This window comes from Brienomyrus brachyistius, chromosome 3 (assembly GCF_023856365.1).
Source record: "Brienomyrus brachyistius isolate T26 chromosome 3, BBRACH_0.4, whole genome shotgun sequence".
Classification (NCBI taxonomy): domain Eukaryota; kingdom Metazoa; phylum Chordata; class Actinopteri; order Osteoglossiformes; family Mormyridae; genus Brienomyrus; species Brienomyrus brachyistius.
Window position 1 is genome coordinate 7,476,083 of NC_064535.1, and position 20,669 is coordinate 7,496,751.

Here is a 20,669-nt window from a genome sequence, read left to right on the forward strand (position 1 = left end):
GCTAGGAGGGGGTTGGACCTTAAGACCAATTAGGGAGTTTGCAGATATGAGAAATATGTGAATTGCTGATATTGCTTTGGGCGCCGAATACTTTATTTTCAGCCTCAGCATTTCATGGATAACGGGGGAGTCGACTAATGGCAGCAGTTCATATTTATTTTGATTAGACTATTAATTATGATTAAATGCATGGATGTAAATGAGAAATACCCCCAGTTTCACTACCAGAAATTAACTATTGCAGTGCTCAATTGCTCTGTGTCCTCCACAAGTAACCCAGAACTCTGACTTCTGCAGTCAGTCATATGCTTTAAAGTTATATTTATGCATCATTAAAATGGTAGACCCACCATGAATATGTAACTGGAAGCTCATAATATAGGATGTGCTGGTCCATTACTGTTTCAACATTGCAACAATACGAGGCCACGTTTGTGTCAAAAATGACATCGCTGATTCATTCTCAGAGGCTTCCTGTGCTGAATTACCTACACAGATCATGTGAAAAAATACCCAGGGAAGTAATATATCGAAGCTGAGTGATATAACTGACACCACGTCATAAGCGATGGACTGCACGTTGCTCATTTCTAACACTTGTCAACTGAATGGACCTGTAAAAACGAATGTGATTTCGTTTTCTAAGTCAACTCACTTATTAAATATGGATCATTCAGTCAACAAAATTTAATTTCAAATTTGATTTGTTTTTCCATTAAAAAATTAAGGAAGAGTGAACGTTTTTATCATCAAATAAACTCCTTCCACTTATGTATCACTTAGACCTCATACCGCTACTTTGCTCCAGTAGTGCCCGATGTTGTGCCACGTTTCATTGATGACGTAATCCTTTTTTTTTACGTTAAGCAAAAAGGTTGCGCTAGTGGTCGCCACCTAGTGTAGCTAAATGTGTTCTTATGCGCATGCGTCAAGTGCGCAGTGTTATTTGGGTGTTGTAGTTAATAGTATTTCTTTGGAGCCCACAGAGCCATACCGGTACTTTTTGAGTTAAACTACAACTTCCGAGAAGCCGGTGAAGCTATACCTATGCGCGTGTAGACTTCATCTGTTTGAGGAGTAGCTATTTCCTGGTTAGACTGGCAGCCATTTTGGGTTCAAGTCGAAAAGCCTCTGGGTCTGTGGGGGAAGTAGCTAGCCTGCTAGTTACTTTTTATTTGACAAAACGGTGACTGTGTCGATTTCTCCAACGCGAAGGGGGACGCATTTTTATACGAAGAAGGGGTTTGCTGTGAAATGTCAACAATGAATCCCGAGTAGTAAGTAAAAAAACAGTCTCTCTTTGACACAATGGCGAGTGCTCGGATGTTAGCTGTTGATAGTTTAGCTAGCTAGCAAATAAGAAGTTGGTAGCAAATGGCTAAACAAAAGAACACCGGGTACAAAGTGGCTGCCTTTTAGCAGCGAATGTAACGGCTAGCTTTCCCCGAGTGCTTTTCTACCGTGACAGTTGGAAGCCCATTGAGACGATTAGTTTACAATCTCAAAACGAAAATCCTTGACTGGTATTAGTTAGGTACGTGAAGTCACAGGGTGTGAAAGTAGCCGGTGTCCCGACTGGCCGTCCATCCATTCATCCATCCGTCGGTAGCAGGCTGACCACCGCTGTGAACTTGCTCTCCTGTTGTGTTAGCCAACGCCGTGCTCTATATAATTTCTCAAATCGTTCGACCGTTTAATACGTTTATTATGAAGTTAATGCGGACGACAATTACAGTACACAATGGTTATTCTGTTTTGGTAATCGGCGTTATGAGGTTTGAAGGTCCTGATAAAGGTGACAATGAGATGTCTTGCCTATCCAGATATGCAGTTGATGGACCCAGGCTGCGTTACTTCGGGCTGATGGCGAGATCTGGTATTATATCGGCCGTCTGGGTTTTCAGTTGGTCTGATTGGGAACTTTGTTTCAGGGTCAGTGTTTTTGATACATATTACATCTGTCCTTGACAGGGGAACATTGGTCAAAAGTTCTCGGTTTATTTTGCCGTTGTAACATAAAAACACAATTGCGTTTATGGTCAAGGAGGTAGGGTAGTTAAGGAAGTATAAATTATTCAGGACGCGTGTCTGTGAAATCGAATAGGCAAACATGGAGTACCGGGACTCGTCATGTTGGAAATTCTAGTCAGATTTTATAAACTGTGCACGTTTGAGATGAGCAAGTATCTAGTGTGAACGCGGTCAAAAGGACTGAAACTGTCTACATACGGCTGTAGTGTAAATCTTGCATCGGTGTTGATCTTGTCAGCTGTTGAGCTGCATTTCTATGAATCAACAAGTGAGAGTTCGGCTTTGGGAGACACCCATCCTGTCCTTACGTTAGTCATGTGCGCGTCACATGTCCTCCTGCGCCGTTGCCTGCCTGCCTGCCTGCCCGGGTGTTGGGCAACCGGCGTCCCCTTTCCAAGCGTGCCGCCTTTCCTGCAAGCCAGCCCGGCATCACCGGAGCCGGGGGTGGGGCGCATTTTGCAGGCGTGCCGAGAAGGTTGGTCCTCCCTTTGGCCTCGTTCATATCGCACATCGAGCCCGATTTAAGTGTTTTTTTTTCTCCAGCCTACTGTAATTTGCAGGGATAGTGAAGACGATGTTGCCTCGTTGGCAGTATTGGTCTCAAAAGTACTTCAGAGCGTCAGCCTGGCTCATTGCTTATTGGGAGATTAGGGTGGGTGTATTTGTTGACGGGCATACCGGCACCCTGCCGTGTTTCTACAAATTTTAGATTCAATTTTGATTAATCATTCGGTACCCTGTTACAAACTTGTAAGCATTCGGTTTAATTTCCTGTGGTTTCTCTCTGTATCAATTAAAAACAGTGACATTTTCAGTGCTGGCAAACGTTTTCGTTACTGCAGTTTTATCGAAATACATTGGTGTCATTTACTTTCACACTCTGTGTTTGCAGCTCTGTCAAAGTACACATAAATGACTCCTTTTAGAGCTTTGAGTTTTATTTAGTCACAAATCCGAATTCTCAGTGACCTTCCCTGCTTCTCTCTTGTCTGGGAACCAAGCCGTGCTCTCTCATCTTTGTAAGTTGGTGCATGAATAGTACGAAAAGACACCCTGTGTTTTTTCTCATCTCGTGAGACACACGGCAGTTGATGTTCTGATTCTGTTAGCCTGTGGCACCCACCTTTTTAGGTAGTGTGTCACTAGCTCCTGTGTGTACTTCGTATGCAGGTAGCCAAGCTCATCTCCCGGTCGACCACCGCAGCCGCATGAGATCCGCGGTGAACTTTGAGGAGAAGTAGAAATCGCATTACTACTCAGTGTGCGCTGGTGTGGAGTGAGCGGTAGGCGTGCACAGCCGTGTGTGACCCTTGGGTTTTGAACTGGGATTTGGAGGCGGACTTTGGAATATACATTAAGGATAGCTTATTGCAGAATTATACCTTGAGTGAGAGGGCTCAGTAGACAGGCCTTGAAACACTTACAGCAGGCCAAAATGCTTTTTCGGTTGTAGAATTGCTAGAGTTTGTAGCAACACGCAGAATGGAGTCAGTGATCCAGCCATCTGAATGAAGATGAACCACGTCCAACCTTCCTGTGGAAGCAGTGGAGGAGGGGTAGGAGGCTGGTGGGGATTGCAGTTTCCGTCGTAGGAGGATGGCTCAGTCAGCCACGTTCCCGTTCTGGCAGTACGTTATGCATGTGTCCCCTCATGCCAGCAGGTTTATGTGTGCTGTCAGATGATGCTTCACATGCAGTTCATGACAATGAGGTATCACAGCACACTACATTATTTCCAGCATTATTTGGTGAGTGACAAATTCAAATTTGTCTACGGATCTATGTTAAAAGGGCTGTTTAGAAATGTACTCTTTTTTTCCTGGCCTTAATCATTGCTCTGTTGGTTAGACAAATGATTGTTAAAAATTTGCCATTTTCCCCAACAAAAAAAAGCATAATAAAAATTGTTCATAGTTTACTGTTGATAAATACATCCAAACAATGCACTAAAACATCATGGTGTTTAGTAAATGTATGTTGAATTTGTTTTGTGCTACTGGCATATCGTCAGTCTTTGTTTCTGGTAATAATACTGTTAGGTAGCAAAATCTTTTTTTTTCTCTTTGCGAAATGGATTTTGTGTTGCTGGGTCCTGGGCTACCTTGAGGCTCTTTCATTAAGGCAGAATGCGCTAATGTGTACCCACACACACACCACACACACCACACACACCACACATGGTGCCAGGGGACTTTTGGAGTACAGAAAGCCTAATCTGCAAGGCTGATTTGTGTATCTGCGTGCACTCGCACAAACGCACACGCACACGCAAACGCACACGCAAACACACACGCACACGCAAACACACACGCACACGCAAACACACACGCACACACACTCACTGAAGCATTATCTGAAGCTTGGTGTAAAATGGCAAACTTCTATGTAGGCAAATGACAGAGTCAAAAGCCTTACGACTCTTCTGTTATCTGACTGCTGCATGGTGTTATTTTAAACTTTAAACTCTTGGGGGAAGAAAACGCATAAATCAGCACGTTATGGAACTTAAAAGTGGATTTTCCAGACCTTAAGACGGATATAAAAAATGTAAAATTTCAGATTTGTTGCTTATGTTCTGGTCCCCACCCCCTGCTGTCCGTTTGGCTTGCGGCGCGTGTTTGAGGCTCGGAAAGCTCGCTTGCTGCTTCCCTGCCAGCTTGTATATTTACTCCTGTTTGGTAGCTATTTTTTTTTTTTTTTTTTTTAAATGCATGTACTAGGTTGCCTACCCCCTACAGCAAGTGAGTCGATTGGAGCACTTTTAATACTACTCAGCCTACGCATGCCGTAATTTAACATTGCGCTGACGTCTCAATGGTTAGCTCTCTTCTTACAGCGTGCCTCTTTGTCTGAGTTATTTCTCTCCTCTTGGTTGGCAACTGGTATGACTGTGTTGGAGCTTGTGATAGGCAGCTGAAGCTGTTTACCGTTGCTTTGTTTGGAAAGATGATGTGAAGAGTAATTGCAGGCTCAGTGTCGGTGTCGTAATTTGTAAATCCGCACATCTTCCTTAGACGCTGCATGCTTCATGGCATCTCGAAGTTCGTGTCTGTCAACTCTGACATTGGCCTTTTCAACATTCCCATGACAACCTGTGGCATGAATTGGCCCCTTTCAGGATCCTCCCCCAGGTGGCTCTTGAAGAGCCCACTAACTGTTATTTGGGGTACGAGAGTGAAAACGCCATCCACCGTGTTCTGAGTCAGTGTTGTTTTTAGTGTTGTATGTTAGAAATATGAGTGGCATTTAAGTTACCTGCATTCCACTGTGTGTATACATACCCGCGTAACAGCATCTGGTGTGTACAGTTCCCAGCTGTGAGTTCAGTAATCTCACTGTCAATTTGCCCCAGCTTTAACGTCTGACTTTGGGTGCATGCTGTAAGCTTGTTGCAACATGTAAATCAGCATCTTACAGCCTTGTCTGATGTGTGTTTCTGTGTTTGCCTAATAAGGGATCAGCCTCCACTAAGGTTGTGTCCCTGGGTCAACTGTTCAGAGCATTCTCAGCCAGAATTATGTGGGGAAAAAATTACCAAATTACCTTGTCTATTTGTTTTTGTCATTCTCTAGTCCAGTGGTTCTCAAACTCTGTCCTCGGGCCCCACTGCCCTGCTTGTTTTCCTGCTATCCCTGCCCTACACGCAAGTCCCAGCTGTCTTTCAGCTTCTGATTGGCTGAACACACCTGATCCAGGTAATCAGCGGTGTGTGGGGCAGGGATAGCTGGAAAACAAGCAGGGCAGTGGGGCCCGAGGACCGGGTTTGAGAACCACTGCTCTAGCCGCTAAGATGGAACCAGCCAGTGTTTGCTGTAGTATTTGAGTTATTTTACTAGCCTGTAAAAATTCTTTGAATTTTTCTAAGCTGGCCAGGGGGAAAGTATCTGATGGTTTTTACCGAATATCTCGACGATCCAGCTTCCTTAAAATGTTATTAACCGTAATCTCAGTATCTAAAATGGCCTGTCTTACAGCATTCCCTTAGCTGTGAATTGTCATACTTGGAGCTTTTTGTTGTAAGTATGCATGATGTTTGGAATGAACCTTAAAGGTAACAGATTCATTTGTGCTCGGTGAACACAGCAGTGAAATGCACCTTATCCCAGCCTCAATGCTTAGTCCTTCCTCTGGCAGTATGAATGTTCATCGTCGAATCTGGGGAGGAGTTACTGAGTCATCGCTAGTGAAGGGTCTTGTGATCTGCGGTTTCTGAAGGTGTGTCATCAGCCCTGAAGCGTGTGTTGTGTGTCAAAGTGGGACGTCATGTTTTTCTGTGGAGCAGCTGTCAGTCGTTTTCTGTCATGGGTGGGACCTCCTCTGGGGGAGAAACGTCTCAGCCTTGCTGGTGCTTAGTGTGTCATGCACCCCAGAAGAGGGGAAATTAAAACTGTTGACTAGGGTGACATTCGTTACTGTACCATGCATGTTTATTACTGCAAGTCTCATTCATTATGAAAAATGTTTGTAATAATGTTTTAGATATTTTTGATAATGTAAAAAAGAAATTGGATTGCATACCTTACTCTTATGGAAGTGTAAAACCAGTATTTTTTTCCATTATAAATGGGATTATTTTAACATCCCCATACTTCTACAGAACATGCATTGGAAGTGTCTAAGCTGAAATGTAATTGCGTAATGAACTACTTATTTGTTAAATTAATTGTTTTAAAATAAAAACTCCCCTAACCGTTATCAGGTATAAGTGCAGAGGCTTGCTCTTTATTTAGTCAGATTTTGCACCAGAAAACACCCAGTGTCTCAGGTCATCCATTCAGCTTTGGAAACTCGTGTGTGTCACTGAAAATTACTAGGTAGCAGTGAAAGCTACAGACTATCACCGGTTTCTCTCTCTGCCCATATAGTCCACTTTTTCTACATTGACATGCTCTACATTGCGCATGAAAGTGAGATTGATATCTCCTCTGTTCATTTCATGAAGCAGTCTTAGTAGCCCTATCGGGATAGAGTGGCTATGTGAATTTTCACCTGTTTGGCCAAATTCTCAATCAATTGGCCTGTTCATTATTGCTGGCAGTGAACTTTGCGTTACAGGTGAGTTTGATAAATTGGCATCTCTTGGGACAATAAAAGCCATTGAGAAGCTTTGAGTCTCGTGTTTGAATTCCTCGTGACAGAGGGAGCTTCCCTGATCACTGCCTGTTAAGCTAGAAATCGGTTACAGTTTTCATATCATGTTGGTAACACTGGTGCCCATGTGAAATGGTTACATCAGTGGGAAAAGCCTTAACCACTGGCACTTTAATAATTTAGTGTTTGACTTCTGCAGCACTTGTGAAAAGTATGCCAGTTCAGAAGGGGCCTGGGAGACCTTTAGAAACTCAAGCCTGCCGCACACCGCATGAGGCGTTTGTAGGACTGTTGCATTGTCTTGTTCTTGGGCAAATGGACACCCGCCTGTGGTTGTGTGTCTGTCAGGGTGGTATTCCTTTGTTCCTCCTCATGAGGGCTGAACGGTGGACTCTTGTGTGCATCCGGAATATCAGTTGGGTGAATTTTTCAGGAAGGCCCCCCAGTTATTCCTCCTGTCATGCTAAGCCCCTGCTAAGTCAGAGTATCCCCAGAAAGGGGAGAAAAGCACGCTCTGTATTCAACATGGATGAAATTTTGGGAGCCAATAATAATAAGTCTTACATACAGACACAGTAGATGCCTATTCTCAGAAGTCGATAATCATAGAACAATTAGAGTTATTGGTTGGTTCCTAAACCAATGGCTTGTCTGCTACTTCATTTGATGTCATTTATTTAGGGGATACCAATGACTGCTGCTTCTGTATTTCAAACAATAAATATTTAAATACTTAACATTTTAAAAGTACCATTTGACCGAGCGTTATTTAGAAAATTGTCTGTCAGTTGTGAGACACCCATGGTAATTAATATAATTTAGATTGAATAAAGCTTGCTGACCTTGTGACCAAGATCTGGGTGCTTATCACATGCACAGGCAAGTCAGTCGAACAGGCTAACTACAGTAACTTTCAGTTTATGTATGTTAATGTCTGCTTAACTTTTGATGGGGTCAAACAAGACACTCAAGCTGCATAATTCGATGCTAAATATATATGTATGCTAGCTTGCTCTTGTAGTATTCATCAGCTATGGGATGTTTGCTCATATGTATTTGTGTTGCTTAGGAACTGCCGAAATCTGACTGAAGAAGATAAGGAAGCAGATTTTCAATTTTTAAAACGTATTTATTTATTTTTTAACAATTTTCTCCCTTTCAGTGATTATTTATTCAAGCTCCTTCTGATCGGTGATTCCGGGGTTGGAAAGTCTTGCCTTCTCCTCCGATTTGCAGTGAGTGTCTTCCGTCTCCCACTACCTGGTGGGGTCTCATTAATGGCAGCCCCCTTAAAAGATGACGACTCATTTTCTCTTTCTCCTGGCAGAAGGGATCTAGTCTGCCACCTCCCCTGTCATTGAAAGGAAGCTAAAACTCTACCTTGTGTTTTTCAGGGTTTTTTTTTATTTGCGTAATAGTGGGGGGGGGGGTGTGGCGGGGGGGAGGGGGGGTTATGTTTTATGTATATAAACTTATGAATGCATTTTGTATGTTTGTTACATGGATATTTGAATGATGCCTCTTGAAGACTACCGTTAAGAAGACATAGCTAGCTTGCTTAACTGTGTGTGTGTGTGTGTGTGTGTGTGTGTGTGTGTGTGTGTGTGTGTGTGTGTGTGTGTGTGTCTTTCGTTTGCGTTGCACTTTGAACAGGATGTAACCGCAAGCTCCAGGATGTCTGTAAAAATGTGCTTGCGTTATGCTCCCTCTTCAGGACGACACATACACAGAAAGCTACATTAGCACCATCGGCGTGGACTTCAAAATAAGAACTATCGAATTAGATGGGAAAACGATCAAACTTCAGATTGTGAGTATCTCCTCGTCTTACTTAGGGATTGTGTGCATTTTATTTACTTATTTTTTTTTAAGGTGGTTCCTGTACTGTTGTTTCACTTGGCATGCATGGTTTGGAGCTGTGTGTGTGTGTGTGTGTGTGTGTGTGTGTGCGCGCATACTTTAACAAAGGCACTGTTCTTTCGTAACAAAGGCAGAAGTAAATTCATACAGTTCACACTGGGTTTCCCACCCCCTCACCCTGGTAGTCAAGGGGTTGCTAACGGTTATAAGTATTTCAGACAATATCTGGGGCTTTAGTCTAATCTCTCTCCTGCAGTCACAGGTTTTTTTATGTTCCAAGTGAATCTGGTGCTTATTGGACATGGGCGCCTGACCTTTTGTCCATTCAGAGCCTGATGTCCAATGGGAAATGTTCTTTTTTTCACAGTGGGACACAGCGGGCCAGGAGAGGTTTCGCACAATCACGTCCAGCTACTACAGGGGGGGCCCATGGCATTATTGTAGTTTACGATGTTACAGACCAAGTGAGTAGCTTGCCTTGCTGTTTTTCACAAATTTAAAATTAAATTTAAAGCTATTTACATGTCAAAGTTTATCTGCCCTGTTGCTTTTCCCCATTTTTCGTGCTTTTTATTGGTCCTTTTCCCCTACAGGAGTCTTTCAACAACGTCAAACAGTGGCTACAGGAGATCGACCGCTACGCCAGTGAAAATGTGAACAAGTTGTTGGTCGGGAACAAGTGTGATCTGACAACGAAGAAGGTGGTGGACTACACAACAGCAAAGGCAAGGAGACCAGTGTTCACGGAAAATTGGGCTTTGCAGTGCTGGGTCATGCAGGGGGTGGGGCTTGAATAGCACACGCCCCTTCAGGCGTTCCGGCAGCTGGAATGTGTAAAGTGGGCCGCCCACCTGGCAGAGCGTGTATCAAAAGCGCACATATCCTGCCTTAGGCATTCAGGAAGCTGTGGGACATCGGAGCCCCATACAGGGTACAAAAGTAATACGAGTCTGAAAGATTTCTGACAGGCGTAGGAAGGGCCTCTCTCGAGTATTTCCTCTTGGCAGTGTTTACCTGGTCATTCCAAGCATCGGGAAAGTCGCCACGCGGCCCTAACGCATCGCTCGCTCTTCCAGGAATTCGCAGACTCCTTGGGCATTCCCTTCCTGGAGACCAGCGCCAAGAATGCTACCAACGTGGAGCAGGCCTTCATGACTATGGCGGCTGAGATCAAGAAGAGAATGGGCCCCGGGGCCACCGCCGGCGGGGCCGAGAAGTCCAACGTGAAGATCCAGAGCACTCCGGTCAAGCCCTCATCTGGGGGCTGCTGCTGAGGCCTTCTCACTGACCCCCCACCCCCCCCCCCCACCCTAAACACACACCAAACCTTTCCCCAGAGTCTGTAATGTAACATGCCTGACAGTCAGGGAGGGCCACACCGAGAGCCAGAGAAATTATTAAAAGTTTCCCCGAGATGTTCTGTATATAGCTGCACTTTCCAGAAAAAGTTCAGAATCCATGCAAACGGAAAACGGCATGAAACTAACAAACGGTCCCCCCCCCTCCCCCCCAGATTCCAACCCCAAAGGCAGATTTCATCCTCCCATTTGCCGTACCCACCCTCTCTGTGTGCAGGTTTATAAATAAGAATAATGTGTGCAAATCTCACTGCATTCCTACTGCAGGGCTGGTCTGTGGTCAGAGTATCTTTCTCCCCCCCCCAGTCCCCCTTTACCAGGATTTTGATTACTTTGCTACTTACATGAGCATGTATAGGAGTTCTGTTTGTCTCTGACGCTGAGCTGTCAGCAGCACATACCAGCTCGGAGCACGACGTTCCCACTGTCCTGTGTCAAATGTCTAGTTCAAGCAAGGTATATATGTAATATATATGTAACATTATATATATTATGTATATATAAGACCTGATTGGCAAGTCCTGTAGAGTAAAAGAATTACATTATCTGATGAATAGTTACTTGATCATCTCTGGATATAATTTGTGGCTGCAGACTATTGTAATTTTGTTGCATAATATGTAACAAACCAGAGGAAATGTTCAATAAATATTGTACCACCAGACTGTACGATATAAAAACTGTCTGCAATCCTTAGTGGCATATGTAGAATCATTTTGTGCGTGTTTTAATTATTTATTCTACATTTATATGGCAGATGCATTGTACCAGTACTTTAGAATCTGTTTGGAACTTGGCCATTACCTGTGGAATACCTGATTTGCAAGTGGCAGTGTTAGAGTTGCATAAATGAAACACTATGTTCTTTTTCATAATAAAGGCAACTGGATTCAGTTTTAAAATTAGCTGGGTAAGTCTGTTTTTCAATAGACGCGACGCTAGATTTTTCAATAGACGCGACGCTAGATTCCCATCATGCAGTAGATTACTGTTCAGCTCAAGCTCCTTGGCTTGTATGATGGTATTAGTGTGGTTTTGTGAATCAGAAGACATCTTATGCTGCTATACAAGTGGGTGAAACTGAGAGCAAAGCATCTGTATAATGTGTTTAATCTGCCCTGTAAAGATGGTGTCTTCAAGGACATCCCAGCAGTCTAGGAACTGGGTCATTGAACCTCATGCCAAATGGAAACAACCCACTTGTAGCCTTGGCTGTGTCACACACCTGTGGAATTAACAGTTACATGCCGGAACGTCAGCTTACTTTGGAAATGTATGATTTGTGCTACTTCTGCTTTGTGTGACTCGGCTACAAATTTCCAAATGCATCATCATTCTGTTTTGCACAAGTTGCCTGCCAAAGGTGACTCAGCGCTACAGGTGACACAATGCAAACCAGCTGTGTTTTCATACAGTTTATTCACTCTGTAGCATAATCACAATCGCAGTGCTGTGATAAGCATTACATGTGGGTTCGGCATAATGCATTTCCTGGTTCATGCAGGCTGGTAAAATGTGTCGCCCAATCATAACTGATGCCTGGGTTTGCTGACTGCTGCAGCACCAAAGTGGGGAAAACGAGCTGTTTAGAGAAACTGCTGTTTCTCTAGCATGTGCTTGGAAGATGTCACTGTGCTCTTTGCAAGCTCTGCCGTTATATTGCTTCCTAAAATTACCTGCAAAAGATGTGCCTTCAGGACGCCCACGGACTTGTAACCCTGCTGTTTATACGGAGGTGTCTGTACCAACGTAACTCTGACACGTGATTCGTGTGATGAGTGGGAATCCGACATGCGACGGCAGTCTGGTTTTCAAAATGCTTGCTTTTGAAAACGTTAATAAAAATGTGCTTATCCCGTTTGGACAGCTGAGCCCAAACTGTGCCCTTAGTCATGTACTCATGCTTATTCAGCAGGGTGACAGCAATGAGGTTATACGGTACAAAGTACATAGTTTCGTGACGCAAGAGAAGATTTGTGCTGGTCCATCAAATGAGGATTTCTATATGGATATATCTACGAGGGCTTTTGCTCCAAAAGTTTCTAAATGTTTTATTTTTTTTGCTTCAGGCTGCGTGATGTAAGACATTGGAGGGTCACCCTGGAATAGGAATAAAATACAGTAATGACAGCGTCTTTCTCAGATGGGAGGCCGTGAGCTTCAACTCTGGCTGCATTGATGAACACAGATCAGTGTCGCTCTGTTCATATGTTCAGCAGTGCCTTCCTGTATAGGAAGGACGTTGGGTTGTTTTGGAGTCCAGGTGAGAAAACCACATGTTTTGATGGGTTACAGGAAACCAAAAAAAAATATATATATATATAGATCTGCAGCAAACGCACAGGTTACAAGGTGTCAGTATCAAAATAGACACGGAGGATGTCATTGGTGTCGGGCCTCCAGTGGCACCCGGAATAAAAGCGGCTTTACTCAGAGCACCAAGGCGAAAATCCACCTGCCCACTGGAGACGTCAGGCGCGTTCCCGCCAAGCACATGTGGGTGTGGGCACTCCCTCTCCGCCGGTCAGGTCTTGGTTCTGAAAGACAAAGAAGGTTATTTTGCGCTTCTCGGCACAAATCCACATTCAGCGATTCAATGAAAACTAGAGCAGTTCTGATACAGATCTTCTATAAGCCTTCCAAATAGGCCAGAGAAACCCCTTCTGACACTCTGCCTCCAGGGAGAACTGAATTCACAGTTTTGGTGCAAGGCATATTTAACCCACTAGAGGGAGCACTTTCAAATCCAAAGATCACAGAGCTTCCCTCGCAGCCTGGATAAGAAAATGCCCTCTGGAAACACTGAATCTTAATAGGACCCGTTTACCCAAGTTCCTTTCTAATTAAAGAACTAACCGTAAGTCTAAAAAAGGACTAATGACTTTTTAGGTGTGGAAAAACACATTCAACAAAGATTATCCCAAAGCCCTGGTTTTGTCAGGTACAGATTGGACCCAGTGGTCACCTCAACCGCCATTTAAATTACCTTTGGACAGCAGCCCCAGCCTTTGGGTCTTGTGGATCGATCAGACTGTCCATAGCCAACAAGATGGAAGAGAAGAAGTGATCTGTGTGGGTCTCCAGTGCTTCCGACTGCTTCTCGATCAGTGCCAGGGTGTCTCTTAAAACTGTGGGTGGATCAGCACAGGGCACAAGTCACTTGGTGCAAGCTAGCTAATGCCGCAGATGCTGGGAGAAGCAGCGTTTGGACTATCTCTTTGTCTGACCCCCATTACAACACGACTATTTTTAAATGTAAGCTCATTTATACTTGTTGACTTACAAACCATAAGGAATAATCTAAACTAACTGAATTACTCCCACCAGTCACGTTAATCTCCAGCCTTTACATGTAAAATTAATGTCACAAGTGGCCCTTTAAAGACACCAGAGGAGGTTCATTTAGTGTTTGCATGGACATTCAGCTCATCAATTGGAGTCAATTAAGGAGTGTAATTAAGGTTACAGAAAAGCTAGCCTCTCCGAATCTGGGAAGATGATCTCCTTGCCCCCAATCACTCATGCCTGACTGCATTGTCCAACCCGTCGTCTCCTGTTACCTGGGGGGGGGCAGGTAGGCCCGTGTACAGTTACACAGGTTTACAGGAGCTTCTAAAATGCTGATATTTGACACAGAAGTCATGTGTGTCAGAAGTGTGATTTCAACCACTTCAGGGCCACGCAAAAAGAAGGCGACTATGTGCCCAAACTCGACACAAAGCCTTGGTGTGTGGAGGCAGACGCAGGTGAAGCGTTTGTTGGACAGGCCTAGACTTTGGAAGGTCCAAACCACACCACTGCCTATGAGTCACTTTGGCCTATAACTCCAGTAGGAAGAGTCAAACGGGGAGATTTGGTGGGATGTGCAGCAACCATGTGGGCTTGCAAAGCTCTCCAATGAACATCAGAACTAGTGTTTCCCAACCAGCCCCCTCATGAAACCTTCAGGTCATTCAGCCCCCAACACTGTGAACCCTCTTCATGAACTCTTTCTGGTCAAACACAGGAGAGGGGAGTCGCTACCAGGAGAGGTGGAGTTCAAATAGCTCAGTAGGGCATCTCCGGTCTTCAATACTGCTGTGGTGAGGGGCTGCCGTGCACTAATGTCCTTCTGGAAACTCTGGCAGAAAGAAAAGATGGCAGGTAAGACAGAAAGCTGAAACACCTGCAAGTGCGTTCCCTCAATCATCCGAGTAATTCCTCATAACACAAGCTCCCCACCCACAGAATCCTGGATGTGATGGCAGACCTTGTAACTGGCAAGGCAGGACCTGACGCTCCTGATGTCTGGCGCGGCTGGCGTTAGATTCTGTATCCCGTCTACCACCCGGTACAGCCACAAAATGAGCTCCTCGAGGTTGGAGCAGAACACCTGTAGGTGAAAGAATGGAGTTACCCAAACATGGAGAGTCTCCAAAAGATGCATTACAGCTGTTCAACACATTCCACCAACAGTTCAGATCAAGGTCAATTAAGATCTCAGAACTGCATATACCAAGGTCACCATGACCAGGGTTAGAAGAACATGCCTTTGTCCAGAATAATAGCACCTTACTGTATTTCTCTCTGACGATGCCTTCTGAAATTTTAATATCTCTGGTCATTTATAGCAACCCTATTGACACCAGTTACCTGGATGTGCTGTACTAGGGATTCTTTGGTCTCAGCCTCCTCCGGGCCTGTTTTGGTTCTCCTGTGGAACTCTGGGAGCTTAGTCTCACTTGGGTGATCCATGTAAGAAGCTGCAGCTTCCAGGCTCTCCCTGCCCACCTCCCTGCTAAGGTTCTCCAAACTTGTTGCCAGGCCCACAGCCCTCGCTGCCAAAACCTCTGGGCTACAGGAGGCTCTGGAGACAGACTCTTCTCCAGCAATAACACTTGGTCCAGAGGTGCACTCTTCCCTCACTGGCAGTTGCCTCCTGTCCTCCACAGGTGGCGGTGTTGCTCTTGCGTGGGATTGGTCCTCCAGCAGAGACTCTGAGCTAGCCTTTAGGGAGAGCTCACGGAGATGCTGCGAGAGCACCTCCAACTCCCTCAGCCGGCCAGGCAAGGGGTGAAACTCCTCCTCCCCGTCCCAAGGTGCCCCAGCAGGGGGCAAGATACAAGCACTCCGATTGAAGGTGGCAGCTGTGCTGGAGGAGGAATAGAGACCCGGCTTGCTATTGTGCATCCAGTGGGAGGCCCGTGACCCATCGCTGTCCAGCAGGCTGTCTGCTGAGAACCCAACTTGGTCCACTAAGGACTGCCAACTACTGGACAGTTTAGAATCTGGGGACTTGGGCTGCAAGTTGTCTCTAAGGGGCTGGTCCTGGTGCTCCTGGTCGTTCGGCACTTTGCTCGAAGCATCCCTGCTCCCACCTGCAGGAGGAAGCTCACCATATGAAAGAGTGGTGGAGCTACAGAAGCGGTCCATCTCAATGCCAGAGTCCTCTACCAGTGGGTCGGCCCACAACAGTGACCCAGGCTCTATGGAGTCTTGAGAAGATGGCAGGTTAGGCCGTAGGGGGTAGGTGTAATCCAGGAGAGCCTGATACTCTTTATTGGGGTCCCAGCTAGGTGATGTCCTGTCTGGGCATGGTGGCTTTGTGCTGGGGATGGCACACGCCCAGTACCGAGCCTGATGAGGGGACATCTGGCGGAGGGCGGGCGGCCGGCACTGGCTACTGACTAGCAAAGACCCAGGGTCTGAGGCAGCACCCCTCCAGAAGGGCCGTGATGACAGACCAAGGGCATCCAGAGAATGGGACCTCTGAGCAGAAGACCATCTAGGGTGTAGGGGCACCGTTAGGCTGCAGATGTCCAGCGGTGGGCTGGAGAGGCTGCGGTGGTGGGAGCCTCCAGCACTAAAGTCGGAACCCGTGCCGGGCTCCTCATAGGAAGACCAGTCACATAGCTCTGCCACAGTCAGTGGAAGGGAACAGTCCTCCCCACCAGCAGGGGGAGCAGAAGCATCCGACCTCAAGAGGTTGCTGATACCCAAGGTCTCCTCTCCTAGAGGGCTGGATGGTAGCTCCACTTCCTCAGAAGGGAGCTCACATGGTCTGTTGGGTTGCTCCACCTAAGAGACGAAGACAACAGCTGAACATTTTCCATCAAGCGTAATTCAGAGCTGGAGTCTATTTTCCACGTGTCATCTTACCTGCTCGGATTGCTCAGGGAGGCCGGGCTTCTTCAGGATTGAAACGTGACACTCGGTGACAAACAGCGGCTTCCTGACGCAGTATTGGCTCTGACTCGTGAGATACCTGGATCTTGGTGCCATGGTGACGGTCTTCTTGTGACTGCTCTTCTCTTGGTCCCGATCTTTAGCCGGTAGGAACCGGGTCGTTATTGCCCCCTGTCTGGGGGCCCAGGGACGGGAAGTTGGTCTGGTGGCCCCATCACGTATAACTCCCATTATCCCCCTCTGTTGCCTTCCATAAGCCTGGAGTTCCATGTGGGGGGTCAGGTCTGGAAGCTTCCCATCAACATCCAGAGCCATAGCGACACGGCCAGGAGCCACCGCACATCACCAGCCCAAAAGTCGTCACTGCAAACCAAGGATGTCAAACATTCGTTTCCACATATCCGGATTGTTCCAGTTGAATCCTGTTTATAATCATGAGCAGTTACTGTTACACCCCAATGGATCACACTAAAAAAAACCCACATGTGAACCACATAACACTCTTCGTAAGTGTTGAAGTTTGTCATCAAAAGCATGCAGCCAGAAAGCCATGGGCTACTGCGGATAATAACAAATTATATGTGCTTTCTGGAAAAAGCTATTTTAAAAAATATTGTTCTAGTTAGACTATTTCTATGGTGAACAACAAAACAATAACTGCTACCCAACGGAGTCAGATTAGATTTAGGGACAGAAATACAGCACATTCACTCTATGGTTGTGATGACAAATCCATTTAAATTCTGTAATGTCACTAATAGAGCTTGTTCAGGCTTCTTCACCAACCTAGAGACCACAGTTTTTTGTCCAATAACCCACCCCTCCCCACTGGACCACAGGAACCACATCCTCCTACAACCCCCCTCACTGCACCAGAGATTTCACCCATTGCCAGCCCCCTCCCCCCATATACCCTATTCCCTAACAGAAGTGTCCCAGAGAACCTACAGCAGCGTCCACATGCGGACAGAGCAGCCTCTACTGTTTCCCAGGAGAAAACAAAAACCTTCCTTCAAAAGGACACCAGAGAGGGCTGTTTGGAACAACAATGACCATGATGCACCACGAATCTCCAGAAGGGATCAGCGAGAAAAGCAAGAGAAAAAAACAAAAAGTCATTGGGTTTTGTTTTAAATTGTAGGTATGGAGTTATGTTTTGTCGTCATATTTCAACTGGATAGCATGAGCTGTCATTCAAAGCGCTGAGAAGCATTTAAATCCTCAATGTAAGTGAAAGTCTGCCCTCTATTGGTGATATATAAATGTACACATTTTTTTTACTATTTCCAATCCATGTAGCTACATAGATACACATCAGATGTAACTAACGCTACACATCAGTCGGCCAACAGCTCTCTGTGTCCATGTACAAACACTGCTGACCCACAATGTCTGCGAATCTCTTTCTACAAGGGCTTCCCATCACAGCACTTCTATTATATTATGATGGGCTATCTAAACCATCCTCTGTTTCCATGACAACAGAGGAAGGTGCCTTCAGAATACTCATAACATAGAACCTGATAAACATGGACCCCCAGACAAGGGCTTTGTTTTGGTGACTGATCCGTGGTTTATGTGCGTAAAGGAAAAATAAACCAAACATTAGGAAAGTAATTCTGTTATAAGTATGTAAAATTAGACTCCTTCCTATCCACCATGACAGTGATCTTCAAGCTAAGCTGGACCATCCACAGTCTGGCCCAGGTCCACTAAGTACCGGCAACTGCAGGTAACGAAAGCGCCGTGTCACGCTGTAAGACTACACCCTACCTGCTTGCCACTTTGCCCTGTGCCATGAACCCAACATTTAAGCAAAAAAATCAGCTTCAGCTCTCAAAGCCTCCTGGCTCTCGAAGCACAAGCGTCACATGGCAGTGCCGAGTCCTGTCTTCTTTGCCGCACTGAAAGATTCCTTTCCGAACAGAACGACTGCACGCCGGTCACCCAAGGACGTGACGTGGTGGTAGCGAGATGCTAAGGAGCTAAGCTAAGAAACAGCGGAAGTCGCTACCTGTGTAAAGTTGTGACAATCTGGCCTTTGAGTGGACCTCTATCCCAGTGTAAGCCGACCACTGCATTACACAGACCATTACAACCCCCACGGGCTACAAACATGGCAGTCAGGTGTAGCCAGAATCAAACAGACCTGTGATATTAAACATCTGTATAATGTAGACTAAGGTAAGTCCATCAGCCACGGCCATGAAATGGGGGGAGCGAAGGCAAGTTAAACAGGTGTATGCTCCATAAATGCTTAAATGCTTTGATAATCTGTCTCATGAACCCAATAAAAAAAGCTACGGCTGGTTCATTGTTTTCAAAGTTACTATGATGTCTCGTAAATATCAGCACTATGGCAACAGGTGGGCAGGGTATCACAGGTATAATATCGGAAAAACTGAGGTCATAATCTTCTTGAAAGAAGTTAGTATTGTGTCACTAAACATAAACATAAAGTCTAATGTGCTATAAATAACCTCGCAGTTAATATATTACCATACATACGACCCTGTCTTGGTGAGAAAAATTCATAGGATGTACACCAATATCAAAAGGAAATTTACATTCGAAAGTGAATAAATATATACTACAATATGACAGAGTAGGCAGGTATTGCGAATACTCTTTGTCCTATGTGAACAGATCCGCTTAAACAAGAATAAATACAGGCGGACCTACTTACCCGCGCCAACTTTATCGTACTTCTTCTAAAAGGGAGATTTAACTCAAGCCGCGTTGGAGCAGTTTTCGCGGTAAAAACCGCATTCAAAAATAAACTGTAACAGAAAATTAATAACTGATGAGGGCCGATCTTCATAAATACTGTCCAGTGTGCGGCGGCTGAAGGGCGCCTATGTCCCGCTGCACACAGCAAAGCGGTGATGTTACGGGAGCTGGGCGCTACCGAAACGTCAGAGGTGCTACTTGTTGCACAGCCTTGCACACATGTACAGATGACGAGGAAGCATCTTATAACTCAGATTCCGCGATCGGACCCCCCGACCTCCAATTAACCACATAAACGAGCTTTTATCGGTCCGGCCCGTTACATTTCGCACATGTTGAATCGCGGAATCCAATGTTTAATCGGTCTGTGTAGCATTTCCCATAGAAAACGAAACACACGATGCAGCATTTCCCTTAGAAATTAAGAAATCAGGGCGATTTGACTGAAGTTTAACGCCATTCGTACTATATGAAAAATTAGAATTAGAAAGTCCTCATGTAGATGCATGTTTTTTGTTCGTATAAATCTGCACACTGCGGAAGTGGAAGTATTATTAAACGTGGCGTCCAGATGCATCGGCTAGCATAGCTAAACAAGAAATCTTTACAGTATAGCATAGAATAATATAAAATTCAGCAAGAGCGAAAAACGCGAACCTTAATCGCAATATCGGGCTACACAGCCTACGCCTCTTTTTTGAGTGAAATTCTAAACAAAGTAAATCATTGTTACATTGCATCGTGTTTTTTCCGCCTTCCCAGGGAAATTAATACCTCCGTCCTTTCAGTTCTGCTCGGGGACCCAAAGCCCGCTTCTTTCCCCGACCATGCACGATCTCAGGGCGGATCGATGAGACACAAAGCCGGGTCTGCCCCCGTCGTCGCCCGGTAGGAGGTACCGACCTTACCGACGCACTGAAGCGGCCGGAAAAGCCTCCGAGCTCCAGCCCCCGATCCCCTCTGGCGACGCCGCGGTGAAACTGCCAACTGCGGGAGGCCCGTTTTGCAGACGCCTGTTCCCTACCCCCCTCCACCCCTGGAAGAAGGGATCGAGACCCCTAAAACCTCAAACCTGCGACATCCTGCACATAACGCCGCTTGCTGTACGACGTTAACTCAGATTCCGTATCCTTTTAACTGAGGTCCACGGTTGTATAGATGGGATGCGTGTCTGTTTCACACTGACACCTTAACGCTGCACCTCAGTTGCTACAGTAAAACATATAGCTGTCAACAGCGTACAAATATTTGCAATTTCAGTTTCTATGGTGCGGATCATCCTTAGGTCTGGCCTATTTGATTGCACCATGCCAGGCGCTGACGCTTGTTAAATTAATTTACATTAATTCTATTGTGAATGGGATAACTCACAATAGAAGTACAAACAAACAACAAAATGAAAACAAAATGATTATTCAGAAGGAAGACAAGCAT

General features: G+C 45.5%; 2 protein-coding genes across 8 annotated transcripts; one reads left to right on the forward strand and one right to left on the reverse strand.

Moving 5' to 3' along the window:
* The first annotated feature begins 1,074 nt into the window (after positions 1 to 1,074).
* Positions 1,075 to 11,245, forward strand: LOC125738133 (ras-related protein Rab-1A-like). The gene is given in 7 exon segments (XM_049006801.1): positions 1,075 to 1,277; positions 8,285 to 8,357; positions 8,837 to 8,932; positions 9,350 to 9,403; positions 9,405 to 9,446; positions 9,576 to 9,707; positions 10,059 to 11,245. Coding segments are annotated over 7 exon segments (618 nt in total). The 5' UTR covers positions 1,075 to 1,254; the 3' UTR covers positions 10,257 to 11,245.
* A 495-nt stretch (positions 11,246 to 11,740) lies between these two features.
* Positions 11,741 to 20,636, reverse strand: cep68 (centrosomal protein 68). Of its 7 annotated transcripts, none has more exons than XM_049006795.1 (8): positions 20,144 to 20,636; positions 19,192 to 19,285; positions 16,479 to 16,868; positions 14,973 to 16,397; positions 14,590 to 14,712; positions 14,364 to 14,460; positions 13,327 to 13,468; positions 11,741 to 12,877 (listed from the first exon to the last, which is right to left on the reverse strand). In XM_049006795.1, exons 3-8 carry the CDS (start codon positions 16,818 to 16,820, stop codon positions 12,865 to 12,867), a joined length of 2,142 nt encoding a protein of 713 aa, XP_048862752.1. In that variant the 5' UTR covers positions 16,821 to 16,868; positions 19,192 to 19,285; positions 20,144 to 20,636; the 3' UTR covers positions 11,741 to 12,864. The 7 variants fall into 7 exon arrangements, with proteins under 7 accessions (XP_048862752.1, XP_048862751.1, XP_048862749.1 ...); XM_049006794.1 differs by having other exon boundaries at positions 20,139 to 20,636; XM_049006792.1 differs by having other exon boundaries at positions 20,010 to 20,636.
* Positions 20,637 to 20,669: the final 33 nt, after the last annotated feature.

What these genes read in the sequence shown, in the direction of transcription:
- cep68 (XM_049006797.1), bottom strand. Translation starts at nt 16,820, where the DNA reads ATGGCTCTGGATGTTGATGGGAAGCTTCCAGACCTGACCCCCCACATG. An exon ending in TCCCTGAGCAATCCGAGCAG is followed by an intron (nt 16,398 to 16,478) that starts GTAAGATGACAC and finishes TTCGTCTCTTAG; the next exon opens with GTGGAGCAACCCAACAGACC. An exon ending in CCTGCCTTGCCAGTTACAAG is followed by an intron (nt 14,461 to 14,589) that starts GTCTGCCATCAC and finishes TCTTTCTGCCAG; the next exon opens with AGTTTCCAGAAGGACATTAG.